The sequence below is a fragment of the Leucoraja erinacea genome, chromosome 49, assembly GCF_028641065.1.
Source record: "Leucoraja erinacea ecotype New England chromosome 49, Leri_hhj_1, whole genome shotgun sequence".
NCBI classification, from domain to species: domain Eukaryota; kingdom Metazoa; phylum Chordata; class Chondrichthyes; order Rajiformes; family Rajidae; genus Leucoraja; species Leucoraja erinaceus.
Genome location: NC_073425.1, coordinates 745,785 through 762,162, shown reverse-complemented (window position 1 = coordinate 762,162; position 16,378 = coordinate 745,785). Strand labels below are relative to the sequence as shown.

General features: G+C 44.1%; 2 protein-coding genes across 2 annotated transcripts in view; both read left to right on the top strand.

The window, feature by feature from the left end:
- LOC129715045 (RNA-binding protein 43-like) overlaps window positions 1-16,378 on the top strand; it is a 260,957-nt gene that overhangs the window by 179,855 nt on the left and 64,724 nt on the right. The window lies entirely within an intron of this gene.
- The window catches only part of snap47 (synaptosome associated protein 47), a 32,863-nt gene that overhangs the window by 5,471 nt on the left and 11,014 nt on the right, over window positions 1-16,378 (top strand). Inside the window, exons 3-4 of the mRNA XM_055664876.1 lie at window positions 10,662-11,170; window positions 14,834-14,946. Of these exons, the coding sequence (XP_055520851.1) occupies window positions 10,662-11,170; window positions 14,834-14,946 (622 nt within the window). The remainder of the gene's footprint in view (window positions 1-10,661; window positions 11,171-14,833; window positions 14,947-16,378) is intronic.

The window sequence follows — 16,378 nt, the reverse complement described above, 5'->3', positions numbered from 1 at the left end:
GCATTTCCTGTGGTTGCAAGGGAAAGTGCTAGGAGAGGGTGGTGGTTGGGTAGGAAGGGACGAATTGACCAGGGAGTTACAGAGGGAGCGGTCTCTGCGGAAAGCCGACAGGGGAGAGATGGGAGATGTGGCCAGTGGTGGGATCCCATTTGTTGATAAATCTGAAGTAACTCAGCAGGTGAGGCAGCATCTATGAAGCAAAGGAATAGGCGAAATTTAGGGTCGAGACCCTTCTTCAGACTGATGTCGAGGGGGGGACGGGAAAAAGAAAGGAAGAGGCGGAGACGGTAGGCTGTGGGAGAGCTGGGAATGGGAGGGGAAGGAGGGAGAAAGCAGGGACTACCTGAAATTGGAGAAGCCAATGTTCATACCGCTGGGGTGTAAACTACCCAAGCGAAATATGAGGTGCTGTTCCCCCAATTTGCGGTGGGCCTCACTCTGGCCATGGAGGAGGCCCAGGACAGAAAGGTCGGATTCGGAATGGGAGGGGGAGTTGAAGTTGAGCCACCAGGAGATCAAGTTGATTATTGCGAACTGAGTGGAGGTGTTGTGCGAAGCATTCGCCAAGCCTGCGTTTGGTCTCACCGAGGTTGATGATATGCTGAATAATCCAACCAGAATTTTGTTTGGAAGTGGAAAGAAATAATAGACATTGTAATCATTGCAACGTGTAAAAAGAGATACTGTATATACTATATTATAATTTTGTTGCATGTTATTGTGGTATATATCATGTCTTGATTGGTGAATATGTTTAGTTTGTGACTTTATTTGAAGCAGAAATAATATGTGAATGCTTCATTGAGTATAATTCCGACTGGTAACTGCGCACTTCGTCTGAGTATATTATCGCAAGCGTCATGCAAACAGTCTTAAATGACCACCTAAACTGTCATTTAAAGTTGCCAAGGTTGCCCGGCTGACAACAGAGAAAAAAAGTTAGGTGAGAGCCCTGTGACGGCCACTGCGTCCACACAATTGCAGTGGAATTTGTCTGATAATTAGCTTGCAGGATAATACCATCGACCTTAAGATGTTAACTGTAAATTCACAAGCAAGGGAAGAGTAAGCGAGAGACACAAAGAACTGCAAAAGCCGGTTTACAAAAAAAACACACAAAATGCTGGAGTAACTCAGCTGGTCAGGCAGCATCTCTGGAGAACATGGATAGGTGACGAGGGAAGGATATGTTATTTTTTAGAATTTGGTCAATAGTCCGTTTCCTGTGATAGAGACGGTGAGATCTAGAAACAGAAGGGAGATGTCGGAGATGGTCCAAGTAAATTTGAGTTCAGGATGGAAATTAGTGGGGAAGTTGATGAAGTCAGTGTGGGTGCAGGAGGTGGCACCAATGCAGTTGTCAATGTAGCGGAGGTAGAGTTTGGGGATAGGGCCAGTGTACGCCTGGAACAGTGATTGTTCGATGTACCCTACAAAGAGGCAGGCATAGGGCCCATGCGAGTGCCCATAGCTACGCCTTGGATCTGGAGGAAGTGGGAAGTGTCGAAGAAGAAGTTGATGAGGGTAAGGACCAGCTCTGCTAGGCGGTGGGGGATGGAAGTGTAGTGACTGGTCATCCATAGTAAAGTTGAGGGAGTGGGGGCTCTGAAGAAGGGTCTCGACCCGAAACGTCGCCAATTCCTTCTCTCCATGGATGCTGCGTCACCTGCTGAGTTTCTTCAGCGTTTTGTGTCTACCTGGATAGGTGACGATCTGGTCCATCAGTCCAAAACTGAATTAACTATTCATGTTCCCCAGAGATGCTGCCTGACCTGCTGAGTCACTTCAGCGCCTTGTGTCTTGCCTTTGGTTAACCAGTTTGGCAGCACTAGGCCTGAATAGTGAAAGGTAGACAAAAATGCTGGAGAAACTCAGCGGATGAGGCAGCATCTATGGAGCGAAGGAAATAGTCAACGTTTCGGGTCGAAACCCTTCTTCAAACTGATGTGAGGGGGGGGTGTGGGAGGAAGAAAGGAAAAGGTGAAGCCAGTGGGCTGAGGGAGAGCTGAGAAGGGGAGGAGAAAGTAAGGGCTACCTGAAATTAGAGAAGTCAATATATGAGGTCCAATTTACGGTGGTCCTCACTCTGGCCTTGGTGGAGGCCCAGGACAGAGGGTCGGAATGGGAGGGGGAGTTGAAGTGCTGTGCCACCGGGAGATCAGGTTGGTTATTGCGAACCGAGCGGAGGTGTTCGGCAAAGCGATCGCCAAACCTAGCTTGGATAGAGAGGATGTGGAGTGGATGTTTACTCTAGGCCCAGAGGTCATAGCGTCAGAATGAAAGAACGTTCCTTTAGGAAGGAGATGAGGATTTGTTTTTAAATCGGGGGGTGGGGGGGTGAATCTGTGGAATTCTCTGCAACAGAAGGGTATGGAGGCCAAGTCTGGATATTTTTAAAGCAGCGATAGATAGATTCTTGATTAGTACTGGTGTCAGAGCTTATAGGGAGAAGGCAGGAGAATGGGGTTAGGAGGGAGAGATTGATCAGCCATGATTGAATGGTGGAGCAGACTTGATGGGCCGAACGGCCTAATTCTGCTACTCTCACATGACCTTTTGACTTTAAACCAGTATCTGCATTTCCTTGTTTCTACAAGCATCCCAACAAACCTGCAAGGAGTCTGAGGTCTGAAGAAGGGTCTCGTCCCAAAACGTTGCTTATTTCCTTCACTCCATAGATGCTGCCTCACCCGCTGAGTTTCAACAGCATTTTTGTCTACCTTCGATTTTCCAGCATCTGCAGTTCCTTCTCAAACGGGATTGTAGGTTAATAACTTCTGTAACATTGTTTGTTTGTGTCTAGTAGGTTGGCTCGGTGGACCGAAGGGCCTGTTTCCACGGTGTATCTCTAAACTAAACAAAATTAAACTAAAGATATAACAGTGGCATATAAGTGGCTTTTAGACAGGCACATGGATACGCAGGAAATGGAGGACTATGTCGTGAAGTCAGATAATAGTTGGTCTTGGCATCATGTTCGGCACAGACATTGTGGGCCAAACGGCCTAGACTATTCTACGTTCTACGCAGGTGTTAATGGGCATGCAGGTGCAGCAGGCAGTGAAGAAAGCAAGTGGTATGTTAGCATTCATAGCAAAAGGATTTGAGTATGAGCAGGGAGGTTCTACTGCAGTTGTACAGGGTCTTGGTGAGACCACACCTGGAGTATTGCGTGCAGTTTTGGTCTCCTAATCTGAGGAAAGACATTATTGCCATAGAGGGAGTACAGAGAAGGTTCACCAGGCTGATTTCTGGGATGGCAGGACTTTCATATGAAGAAAAACTGGATAGACTCGGCTTGTACTCGCTAGAATTTAGAAGATTGAGGGGGGTTCTTATAGAAACTTACAAAATTCTTAAGGGGTTGGACAGGCTAGATACAGGAAGATTATTCCTGATGTTGGGGAAGTCCAGAACTAGGGGTAACAATTTAAGGATAATAGGAAGTCTTTTAGGACCGAGATGAGAAAATCATTTTTTACACAGAGAGTGGTGAATCTGTGGAATTCTCTGCCACAGAGGGTAGTTGAGGCCAGTTAATTGGCTATATTTAAGAGGGAGTTAGATGTGGCCCTTGTGGCTAAAGGGATCAGGGGGTATGGAGAGAAGGCAGGGATGGGATACTGAGTTGGATGATCAGCCATGATCATATTGAATGGCGGTGCAGGCTCGAAGGGCCGAATGGCCTACTCCTGCACCTATTTTCTATGTTTCTATGTACCAGCTGAGGAAAAAGTGCTGAAAGGTTGCTAAAGCATTGATTCTCATGGACACTTTTTGTGAATCAAAACTGCTTTCTGATCAAGGACAATCGCAGAGGGGAACTACCAAGAAAGTCTATAATATAAATGCTTCCAAAATAACCAGAGTCCTGAGGTATGGATGCACCATAATAAGTACGGTCATTAAAATTGGTAAAAATGTATGACGACAACCAAAGGAAAATGGGAGGAGTCACACTATGTAGTTGGAATATAAGGGGTATTAATGAACCTATTAAAAGGGGCAAGATACTAGCTCAGTTGAAAGCATACAACACGGACATTTCGTTCCTACAGGAAACGCATCTTAAACATCAAGATCAGACGAGATTCAGGGCTAACTGGATAGGCCAAACATTTCACTGTTCATTCACTTCTAAATCTAGAGGTACTGCAATTATTATCCGTAAAGGAATTCCATTTAAATCAAAGAATACTATTTCAGATAAGGAAGGGAGATATCTTATAGTAGCAGGAGAGATCAATAATACGCCAATTACGCTGGTAAATATATATGCGCCCAACTTTGATAACCCTCAATTTTTTAATAAAATTCTGAATATAATTGCAGAATTTAATTATCAAAATGTTATAATTGGAGGAGACTTCAACTGTGTTTTAGACCCTTATTTAGATAAATCGATGCAAAAACAAAAAGGTAATATGAAATCTAAAACCAGTGAACTCTTACATACATATATGGAAAACACAAATCTAGCAGATGTATGGAGGATTGCAAATCCGACGGGAAGGGACTACTCGTTCTATTCAACGGTGCATAAAACATATTCACGGATAGACTATTTTCTTGTGGATACAAAATTAATTACACACACTATGAATCCTAAATACCACATTAATGCAATTTCAGATCACTCTCCTTTAACCTTTGTTTTAAAATTAGAAGGAATGTCTATGAATAAATCGTTCTGGAGGTTTAATTCGCAACTTTTAAAAGACCCACAAGGGAGTATATATCTAAAAAAACAGATGGACTTATTCTTTGAGATAAATGATACACCAGATATATCCCCCACGCTATTATGGGAATCCTTTAAAGCATTTATTAGAGGAGTCATTATTTCATTTCAAGCTTATCAAAATAAAAAGAATAAGAAAGAACAAAGACATTTAGAAGAACAAATAAAACAATTAGATACAGATAATGCTAAAGATCCAACTATGAATAAACATAATAAAATCCTATTATTGAAATTCAAGCTGAATAAATTATTGTCAGAGAAAGTTATAACATTATTCCAAGTTACAAAACAAGAACACTTTGAATTCGGGGATAAACCCCACAAACTCTTAGCACGCCAATTGAAAAAACGGGAAAAAGAGAATGCAATACTAAAGATTAAATCAGATAGTGGGGAATTATTAACATTACCCAAGGATATCAATAAAAGATTTGCTCAATTTTACGAAAATCTATATACATCTAAAACGTCAATAGGCAATAATAAAGTTTCAGAATTTTGGAAAATTGTAACCTCCCAAAATTAGAATTGAGGGAACAAGAGGAACTGGGAGCAACAATTACTTCTAAGGAGATAGAAGACACAATAAAAACACTAAAGAATGGCAAAACACCAGGACCAGACGGATTCAGTAGTGAATTCTATAAAGCCTTTTACGATATAGTTACCCCACGATTACAGAAAATGTATACATACGCTTTTAAAGAGCAAAGCTTACCCGAAACATTAGCAGAATCAACGATCACATTAATACTTAAAAAAGATAAAAACATAGAAGAACCAGGCTCATATAGAGCTATTGCTTTGTTAAATACGGATCAAAAAATAATAGCGAAAACACTAGCCAGTAGACTAAGCAGGTACGTTAGTAGATTAATAAATGGAGATCAAACAGGATTTATACCTAAGAGACACTCATTCAATAATTTGAGACGTTTGCTTAACATAATGCACTCACATAAATCTCACGACCAAGAATTATCTATTATCTCACTGGACACAGAAAAAGCGTTTGATCAAGTAGAATGGGATTATATGATTAAAGTATTGCAAAAATTTCCAATTGGGAGAAAACTTTATCGCATGGATAAAACTATTATATAACAAACCTACGGCTAGAATATTAACTAATAATATTTTATCCTCGAAATTTGAACTATCAAGGGGCAATAGACAAGGATGCTCATTATCACCGCTGTTATTTGCTTTGGTAATTGAACCCCTCGCTGAAAAAATAAGAACACATCCGAATATTTATGGTTATAATACAAAATACTCAAAGAATAAAATATCCCTATATGCCGATGATGTACTACTGTACATCACAAAACCACAAATTAGTATACCAAACATATTAAATTTAATTGAGGACTTTGGATCCTTTTCGGGATATAGAATAAATTGGAACAAAAGTGAAATTATGTCAATAAAACCAAAAGACTCAACACATCTTCGGAAATTTCCCTTTAAAATAGCTACAGAAAAATTCAAATATTTGGGAATTGAAATTACTAGAAATTACCAGGATATGTTTAAAGCCAATTATAATCCCTTACTCAAGAAATTGAATAATCTGATTAAATTCTGGAAAACACTTCCGATGTCCTTAATAGGCAGAATAAATGCTATTAAAATGGTTTTCTTACCACAAATTCTATACCTATTTCAATCAATACCTATATATCTCCCAAAAAAGTTTTTCAAAAAATTGGACTCAGACATTACAAATTTTATATGGGATTATAAATCCCATAGAATACAAACAGCACACCTTAATAAACGAAAAGAGCTGGGGGGGTCTAGCGCTCCCTAATTTTATGTATTATAATTGGGCAGTAAATATTAAAAATATGATTCACCTGCTGGACAATTCTGCACAGCAGGCGGACTGGATGGTAATGGAAAAAGGGGACTGCTCCCCGAGTAATATAGGAGCGACCATCCTCTCACCAATAAATTTGAATAATAAAAATTATAATAAAAATCCAATTATACATAACACAATAAGAACATGGAAACAAATAAAACAGAATTTAAAATTAAGAAACCTATCTCTTTTAATACCAATAGTCAATAATCCATCGTTTAAACCATCAATCATAGACAAATCATTTATACAATGGGAAAGAATGGGAATTAAAACGCTCGAAGATCTGTATGAATTGGGGAATTTACTATCATTTCAACAACTACAACTGAAATATAATTTGAAAAATAACCAATATTTTAAATATCTTCAAATTTGTGATTATCTGAAAAAACACACAAAAGAATATCATAATATGCCTTCCGACTTATTGGATGAAGCAATGAAGACCAAGGCGGAATCAGCTAATTTAATATCGTACCTATATAATATCATTTTAAACATAGAAATACCCACAACAGATGGAATTAGAAAAGATTGGGAACACGAATTAGCTATAAAAATCTCAAAAGAGACCTGGGATAATCATTTACTACAGGTGCATAAATGTTCGATCAACGTACGACATACGCTCATCCAATTTAAAACATTACATAGATTATATTATTCAAAAACTAAATTAAATAAAATCTTTCCTAATGTTTCACCAATCTGTGATAAATGCCTGTGTCAAGAAGCTACCATAGCGCACTCTTTTGTTTTTTGTACAAAAATACAAAAATTCTGGTATGAAATATTTGATATTTTTTCAAAATTGATCAAAATAAAATTGGTACCAAAACCAGAATGGATTATCTTCGGAATATCGGAAGGTAACCCTGAATTAAACGTGTTTCAGAAGAATTTATTTAATTACGGGCTAATAATGGGAAAAAAGCTTATACTTAAATTCTGGAAAAATGCGCCGACACCAACAATAAAAATGTGGATATCAAATATGTTTGAAACATTACATCTGGAAGAGATGAGATTCCTCCTAGCAGGTAAAGCAGACCAATTCCAAAAGACGTGGTCTATGTTTCTGGACCTATTACAAATATGAGGTGCAATAGTAATTTAAAAAAAACAAATATATAAATAAGCGATATCAGGACCTGGTAACGGGAGGTAAAACAACAAAAACAGACTTGGTTGGTAGTCCCCTTTCTGCGGAGTTTAATGTTATAATAGAGCGATTGTTTCTATTTTCTCTTTCTTTCTTTTCTAGGGTCTATTTTCTCACTTTACTTCCTTCTCTAACTTCTTTCCTAAGGGGCTTTCCTTTCCCAACACTCTTGCACTTCACGACTCTCTTGCACTTTCTTTACTTTCCTTACTTCTACCTTTTTCTTAAAGCTCAAAAAAAATGAAGCGGTACAAAAAATGTATTAAGATATATGTGTTGTGTAGGATTGTAATTTACTGTACTTCTAATAAAAATAAAATTAAAAAAAAAAAAAAAAAAAAAAAAAAATGCTTTCTGAATCAGTTTAGTTTGTTGTCACGTGTATTGAGGTACAGGTGCACAACCTTTTATCCGAAAGCCTTGGGACTAGACACTTGTCGGATTTAGGACATTTTCGGAGTTCCGAATGGAAGATTTTTAGCGTAGATTAGGTAGGTAGCGCGGGCGGCTTGAAAAGTCTGGAGCGGCTGCCTCCTCCCCGGAGACCGGGGAATCATTGTAAATCATTGCATAAATGTTAGTCAGTTAGTTTGGAGGGATTGTATGTGGTGGGATGGGGTGGGGGGGGGGTGAAGGGGGAAACTTTAATTCTTAGTCCCCTACCTGGTCGGCGACTCCCAACATCGCGGAGCTGGGGCTCCGTCCGGCCGCGGGCGGCGCCGGTTGGAGCTCCGACCCCAGCAACTCTACCCCTGGCTGCGAGGCGCTCCAAATCCAGCGCCGACCGCGGCCGGACGCCTGCAGCCCCAGCTCCGTGAATGTTGGGAGTCGGCGGCAACAGCGTTCCGGAGCTTACCGCACGGCGCCCCGGTAAGGCATTGCCCGCTCCCCGATGCCGCCGACTCCCAACATTCGCGGAGCTGGGGCTGCGGGCGTCCGGCCGCGGTCGGCGCTGGATTTGGAGCGCCTCGCAGCCAGGGGTAGAGTTGCCGGGGTCAGAGCTACAACCGGCGCCGCCCGTGGCCGGACACCCGCAGCCCCAGCTGGCGGCCACAGCGCTGCGGAGCTTACTGCACGGCGGCCCGGTAAGGCATTGACCGCTCCCCGCCTCTCCGACCAGGTAGGTGACTAAGAATTAAAGTTTACCCCTTCACATAAAAGCCCTCCAAACTAACTGACTAACATTTAAGCAATGATTTACAGATGTTTAAGTGTCTCCCCGGTCTCCGGGGAGGAGGCAGCCGCTACAGTAGTACATTTGACCGTGGGTCGTTTTGGGTCAAGTTTGGCGCCAAACGCGAGCTTTGGTGTGCAGACGACATCCTGGAAAAAATGGCCGGTTTTCGGAGTTTTTCGGTTTCCGGAACTCCGGATAAAATGTTGTGCACCTGTACCTTGAAAAGATTTTCCAGTCAGCAGTACGACAATGCATGATTACAATCATGTATTCTCTTACACTTCCTCCAACCTCATCTACTGTATCCGTTGTTCAAGATGTGGACTCTTATACATCGGCGAGACCAAACGTAGACTGGCCGATTGTTTCGCCGAACACCTTCATTCAGTCCGCCTGGAACTCCCGGTTGCCGGACACTTTAATTCCCCTTCCCATTCCCACACCAACCTTTATCTCCTAGGTCTCCTCCATTGTCTGAGTGAGGCTAAAAACAAATTGGAGGAACTGCATCTCACATTTTGCTTGGGCAGCTTACGGCCCAGTGGTATGAATATTGATTTATCTAACTTCAAGTAAGCTTGGCATTTCCCTCTCTCTCCACCACCCCCCCCCCCCCCCCCCCCCCCCCCCCCCCCCCCCCCCACCCTACCCCAACCCCCCCCACACCCCTAAGTCGCACTAGCTTCTCGTTTTCACCCTACAAAGCTGCCAATGGCCTGTTTCCTTTATCATCGTTACTTTTTTACATATATTTCATTCATTGTTCTTTTCTCTCCACATCATTTGGGCACCATGTCTGAGGAAGGATGTGCTGGGCTTTAGAGAGGGTCCAGAGGCGGTTTACAAGAATGATTCCAGGAACGAGTAGGTTAGCGTATGATGAGCATTGTCGGCTTATACTCGCTGGAGTTTAATGAGGGGGGGCCGCATTGAAACATACAGAATAATGAAAATGCTTGGATGTGGAGAGGATGTTTCCACTAGTGGGAGAGTCTAGGTCATAGCCACAAAATTAAAGGACGTTCTTTTAGGAAGGAGATGAGGAGAAATTTCTTTAGTTAAAGGGTGGTGAATCTGTGGAATTCATTGCCACAGAAGGCTGTGGAGGCCACGTCAATGTATATTTTTAAGGCAGAGGTAAGGGCCTGTCCCACTTTCACGACCTAATTCACGGCCTCTGCCGAGTTTGCCCTTGACTCATACTCGCAGCATGGTCGTCACGAGGTCGTGGCAGGTCGTAGGTAGGTCGTGATGCTAGTCGTAGGTACATCAAGTAGGTCGGGGTATTTTTTCAACATGATGAAAAATGTCCACGAGTAAATAAGGTTGTGAATTAGGTCGTGAAAGTGGGACAGGCCCTATAGATAGATTCTTGATTAGTACGGGTATCGGGTTATGGGGAGAAGGCAGGAGAATGGGGTTAGGAGGGAGAGACAGATCAACCATGATCGAATGGCAGAGTAGACTTGATGGGCCGCATGGCCTAATTCTACTCCTATCACATGACCTGATGATCATTGTCTATATCCCTCGTTTCCCTTTCCCAGTGACGTTCAGTCTGAAGAAGAGTCTCAGCCCGAAACGTCACCCATTCCTGCTCTCCTGAGATGCTGCCTGTCCCGCTGAGTTACTGCAGCTTCTTGTGTCTCTCCGCATCGAGCCATTGACAGTGTTGCGAGTGATAACGGGCCTCTTTCCCACGCTGCAGGCTGCTGACGGAGCTGGAGTCGCCGTCGTGGTGGCCGTTCGGCAAGCGCCTCCGCCGATCGACCCAGCCGGAGGCAGCGAGCGAGGCCGAGCCTGTGTTGTCCCCGGAGTGGGCTTTTGGAAAGGATGGCCTGATATTGAAAGTCCCCAGCCTCTACTCCCAGGGGCCGGGACCCGACCCCAACCTTAAGCAGGGCCAGCTGGCGGTCCTCTGCTCTGGTCTGGAGATCAGTGATTCCAGTGGACAGCCCGTGCACAAGTACCGGCGGGATGAGGTAGACGACGTCAAGGTGCAGAGCCCTTACGAGATCGTGGTACGCCAGAGGTTCATCGGGAAGCCCGACATCTCCTTCACCCTGCACTCGGCCAGGATGCCTGACGTTATTTCCATTGTGGAGATCCAGTACGCCAGAAAAATGCAGTTTAAAGAGGAACTCTTGGAGCTCTTCAGACCGGAAGATGCCTCGGCTTCGGAGAACCATGACATGGGCAGCTCCATCTGGAACGCAGGTACGGTAAAATGGATGCCTCGTCCGCCATTTTGTGTCTCTCCTTGGTAAACCAGCATCTCCAGCTCCTTGTTTCATATAATACAGGCCATCTCGGCCCTACAAGTCCGTGCCGAACAACTTTTTCCCCTTAGTCCCACCTGCCTGCACTCATACCATAACCCTCCATTCCCTTCTCATCCATATGCTTATCCAATTTATTTTTAAATGATACCATCGAACCTGCCTCCACCACTTCCACTGGAAGCTCATTCCACACCGCTACCACTCTCTGAGTAAAGAAGTTCCTTCCCCCTCATGTTACCCCTAAACTTCTGTCCCTTAATTCTGAAGTCATGTCCCCTTGTTTGAATCTTCCCTACTCTCAAAGGGAAAAGCTTGTCCACATCAACTCTGTCTATCCCTCTCATCATTTTAAAAACCTCTATCAAGTCCCCCCCTTAACCTTCTGCGCTCCAGAGAATAAAGACCTAACTTATTCAACCTTTCTCTGTAACTTAGTTGTTGAAACCCAGGCAACATTCTAGTAAATCTCCTCTGTACTCTCTCTATTTTGTTGACATCCTTCCTATAATTGGGCGACCAAAATTGTACACCATACTCCAGATTTGGTCTCACCAATGCCTTGTACAATTTTAACATTACATCCCAGCTTCTATACTCAATGCTCTGATTTATAAAGGCTAGCATACCAAAAGCTTTCTTTACCACCCTATCTATATGAGATTCCACCTTCAAGGAACTATGCACGGTTATTCCCCCAGATCCCTCTGTTCAACTGCATACTTCAATTCCCTACCATTTACCATGTACGTCCTATTTTGATTTGTCCTGCCAAGGTGTAGCACCTCACATTTATCAGCATTAAACTCCATCTGCCATCTTTCAGCCCATTCTTCCAAATGGCCTAAATCTCTCTGTAGACTTTGGAAATCCTCTTCATTATCCACAACTTGGTATCATCTGCATACTTACTAATGCAATTTACCACACCTTCATCCAGATCATTGATGTACATGACAAACAACAAAGGACCCAACACAGATCCCTGAGGCACCCCACTAGTCACCTGCCTCCAACCCGACAAACAGCCATCCACCATTACCCTCTGGTGTCTCCCATTCAGCCACTGTTGAATCCATCTTGCTACTCCTACATTTATACCCAACAGTTGAACCTTCTTAACCAACCTTCCATGAGGAACCTTGTCAAAGGCCTTACTAAAGTCCATATAGACAACATCCACTGCTTTACCCTCGTCAATTTCCCTAGTAACCTCTTAAGAAAATTTCTACAAGCACCTGAGCAATCCCTGTCTTAGTTTAGTTTAGAGCGGCACGGTGGCGCAGCGGTAGAGTTGCTGCCTTACAGCGAAGCAGCGCTGGAGACCCGGGTTCCATCCCGACTACAGGTGCTGTCTGTACGGAGTTTGCACGTTCTCCCTGTTACCTGCATGGGTTTTCTCCGGGATCTTCTTTTTTCTCCCACTCTCCAAAGTCGTAAAGTAGGTTAATTGGCTTGGTAAATGTAAAAATTGTCCCGCGGGGGTATAGAATAGTGTTAATGTGCGAGGATCGGATTGCTGGTCGGTGCGGACCTGGTGAGCCAAAAGTGCCAGTTTCCACGCTGTATTTCTGAATAAAAAATTAACAACTAGAGATACAGCGCGGTTACAGGACCTTCGCCCCATCGAGTCCACACCGACCAGCACACTTCCACTGTCGTACACACACTGGGGACAATTTACAATTTAACCAAAGTAATTAACCTACAAACCTGTACGTCTTTGGAGTGTGAGAGGAAACTGATGTTCTCGAGAAAACCCACGCAAGTGAGAACGTACAAACTCCGTACAGACAGAACCCATGGTCAGGATTGAACCCAGGTCTCTGGCGCTGTGAGGCAGCAACTCTACCGCTGCACCACCATGCCGCCCTGTCACAGAGTCTCAGAGATGACACTGCAGTTGTGCCACTTAACGTGAGATTATTGGCTAATTATTGCATTGGGGGTCACAGTTCCGTAGCGGTAGAGTTGTTGCCTTACAGTGCCGGAGACCAGGATCTGAACCTGACCACAGTTGCTGTTTGTGCGGACTTAGTACGTTCTCCCTGCGACCGCTTGGGTTTTCTCTGGGTGCTCCGGTTTCCTCCCATCTCCCAAAATCGTATAGGCTTTGTTAAAATGTGTAAATTGTTCCTAGTGTGTAGGATAGTGTTAGTGTGCGGTGATCGCTGGTTGGTGCGGACTTGTTGGGCCGAAGGGCCTGTTTCCACGCTGTATCTCCAAAGCTAAATGATCATAATCAAGCTGGCCAAAGTGTACAGATGCATATTAACAGGAGTAACGTTTAGTGCAAGGTAAATTCCGGTAACGTCTGATTAGTCCGAGAGTCTCCAATTAGGTAGATGGTAGGTCAAGACTGCTCTCTAGTTGATGATAGGACAGTTCACTTGCCTGATAACAGTTGGGAAGAAACTGTCCCTGAATCAAGAGGTCTGCGTTCTATGGGTAGGCATGGTACTTCAAAGGGCAGCACGGTTGCGCAACGCCAGAGGCCTGGGTTTGATCCTGACAATAGGTGCTGGCTGTCTGTACGTTCTCCCCGTGACCGCATGGGGGTTTCTCCAGGTGCTATGGTTTCCTCCCACGCTCCAAAAACGTACAGGTTTGTAGGTTAATTGGCTCCGGTGAAATTAAAAATTGCCTCTAGTGTGTGTAGGAGAGTGCTAGTGTACGGGGTGATCGCTGGTCGGTGCAGACTTGGTGGGCCGAAGGGCCTGTCACCTTGCTGAATCACTAAACCAAACTAAACTAGACACAAAGTGCTGGAGTTAGTCACCTCCCACACTTCAAAGACATATGGGTTTGTAGGTTAATTGACGTCGTAAAATTATAAATAGTTGCTAGTGTGTAGGATAATGCCAATGTACAGGGTAATTGCTGGTCTGCACGGACTTGGTAAGCAAAAGGCTTTGTTTCTGCGCAGCTTTCTCAGAAGTTCCTAAAGTCGAAATAGGTGCCAGGAGTAGGCCATTCGGCCCTTCGAGCCAGCACCGCCATTCAATGTGATCATGGCTGATCATCCCCAATCAGTACCCCGTTCCTGCCTTCTCCCCATATCCCCTGACTCTGCTATCTTTAGGAGCCCTATCCAGCTCTCTTGAAAGTATTCAGAGAACTGGCCTCCACCGCCTTCTGAGGCAGAGAATTCCACAGACTCACAACTTTCTGTGTGAAAAAGTGTTTCCTCATCTCCTTTCTAAATCCCTTACCCCTTATTCTTAAACTGTGGCCTCTGGTTCTGGACTCCCCCAACATCGGGAACATGTTTCCTGCCTCTAGCATGTCCAAACCCTTAATAATCTTATATGTTACAATAAGATATCCTCTCATCCTTCTAAACTCCAGAGTGTAGAAGCCCAGCCGCTCCATTCTCTCAGCATATGACAGTCCCGCCATCCCGGGAATTAACCTTGTAAACCTACGCTGCACACCCTCAATAGCAAGAATGTCCTTCCTCAAATTAGGGGACCAAAACTGTACACAATACTCCAGGTGTGGTCTCACTAGGACCCTGTACAACTGCAGAAGGACCTCTTTGCTCCTGTACTCAACTCAAAATAGATTTTAAACGCCGTAATGCTTGTGTTTCTTTCCCCAGCCACGGGCTTCTTGGGCAGGGTAATGCATCCTGCTTCAGCCAGCGGTGGACAGGTGTCCCAACAGGTGTGCGAGCAGACCGTCTCTGAGGCTGAGGCTGAAGAGCTGAGACAGGTGAGTGTCCCCCCCAAGATCTTTTCCATTCACAAAATGCTGGAGAAACTCAGCAGGTGAGGGAGCGTCTATGGAGCATTTCTCCAGCATTTTGTGTCTACCTTCGATTTTACCAGCATCTGCAGTTCTTTCTTAAACATCTTTTGCATTTGTACACTTAAGGCTGTGAGAGATGGAGCTGATGGAGTGGGGCATGGTTTAAAATAGATGTGCGATGCAGGTTTGCACAGAATAACGGGTGCCTGCAACGTGCTGCCGAGGGTGGTGCTGGAGACTGATTCATACGACGGTATTTATTCCGTTTTTGAAAAGGCATGTGAATATGGAGGGATATGGATCACGTGCTGGCAGAGGAGATTAGTTCTAGGAGCTCTAGGAGTAAAATTAGGCCATTCAGCTCAGCAAATCTACTCCATTGAATGGCTGTGCTGGCTCGAAGGACCGAATGGCCTACTTCTGCAGCTATTGACTATTGAAGGTTAGATCCCATGGGATCCAAGGAGAGATTGCTGAATGGACAGCAAATTGGCTCCATGGAAGGAAGCAGAGGCTGATGGTGGAAGGTTGCTTCTCGGACTGGAGGCCTGTGTGTAGTGGTGTGCCTCGGGGTTCGGTGCTGGGCCCGTTACTGTTTGTCATCAATGATTTGGATGAGAACATACAGGTTAGCAAGTTTGCTGATGATACAAAAGTGGGTGGTTTTGCAGATAGTGAAGATGGTTGTGAAAGATTGCAGCATGATCTGGATCGATTGGCCAGGTGGGCAGAGGCATGGCTGATGGAATTTAATACTGAGAAGTGTGAGGTGTTGCATTTTGGGACATCGAACAAGGGCAGGACCTACATGGTAGTAAATGGTAGGCCTCTGGGTAGTGCAGAGGGATCTAGGAGTACAAGTGCATGGTTCCTTGAAGGTGGAGTTGCAGGTAGATAATCAATCAATCAATCAATCAATCAACCTTTATTGTCATCTTGCAAGCAACAGTTGTACAGTGCAAAATGAAAAGACGTTTCCCAGTGAATAGCGGAGCATCGCACATGAAATTTAAAACATTTCACACATAATAACACTAAAAACAATCCAGTCCCTGATGGAACAGTATAAATAGTTAAAAGCAGGTAAAATACAATGTTAAAATACAATAAACCAATCATAAAAATGTCCGGGGCAGCTGATTTGAGTGGCCAGTGCCAGTTATTAAAGTGTCCGTGCCAGCCGCAGAATCAAGTGACTGTGAGTACAGAGTGACTGTTTAGCAGCCTCACAGCCTGTGGTAGGAAGCTGTTTAGCAGTCTTGTCTGTTTAGCAGGCTTTGATGCTTCGATATCTCTTGCCTGATGGCAGGAGATCCAGGTGTATGTGGAGGGGGTGCAGTTTGTCCTTAGCAATTCTCTGAGCTTTTTTCAGACAGCGGCTCTGGAACAGTTCTTG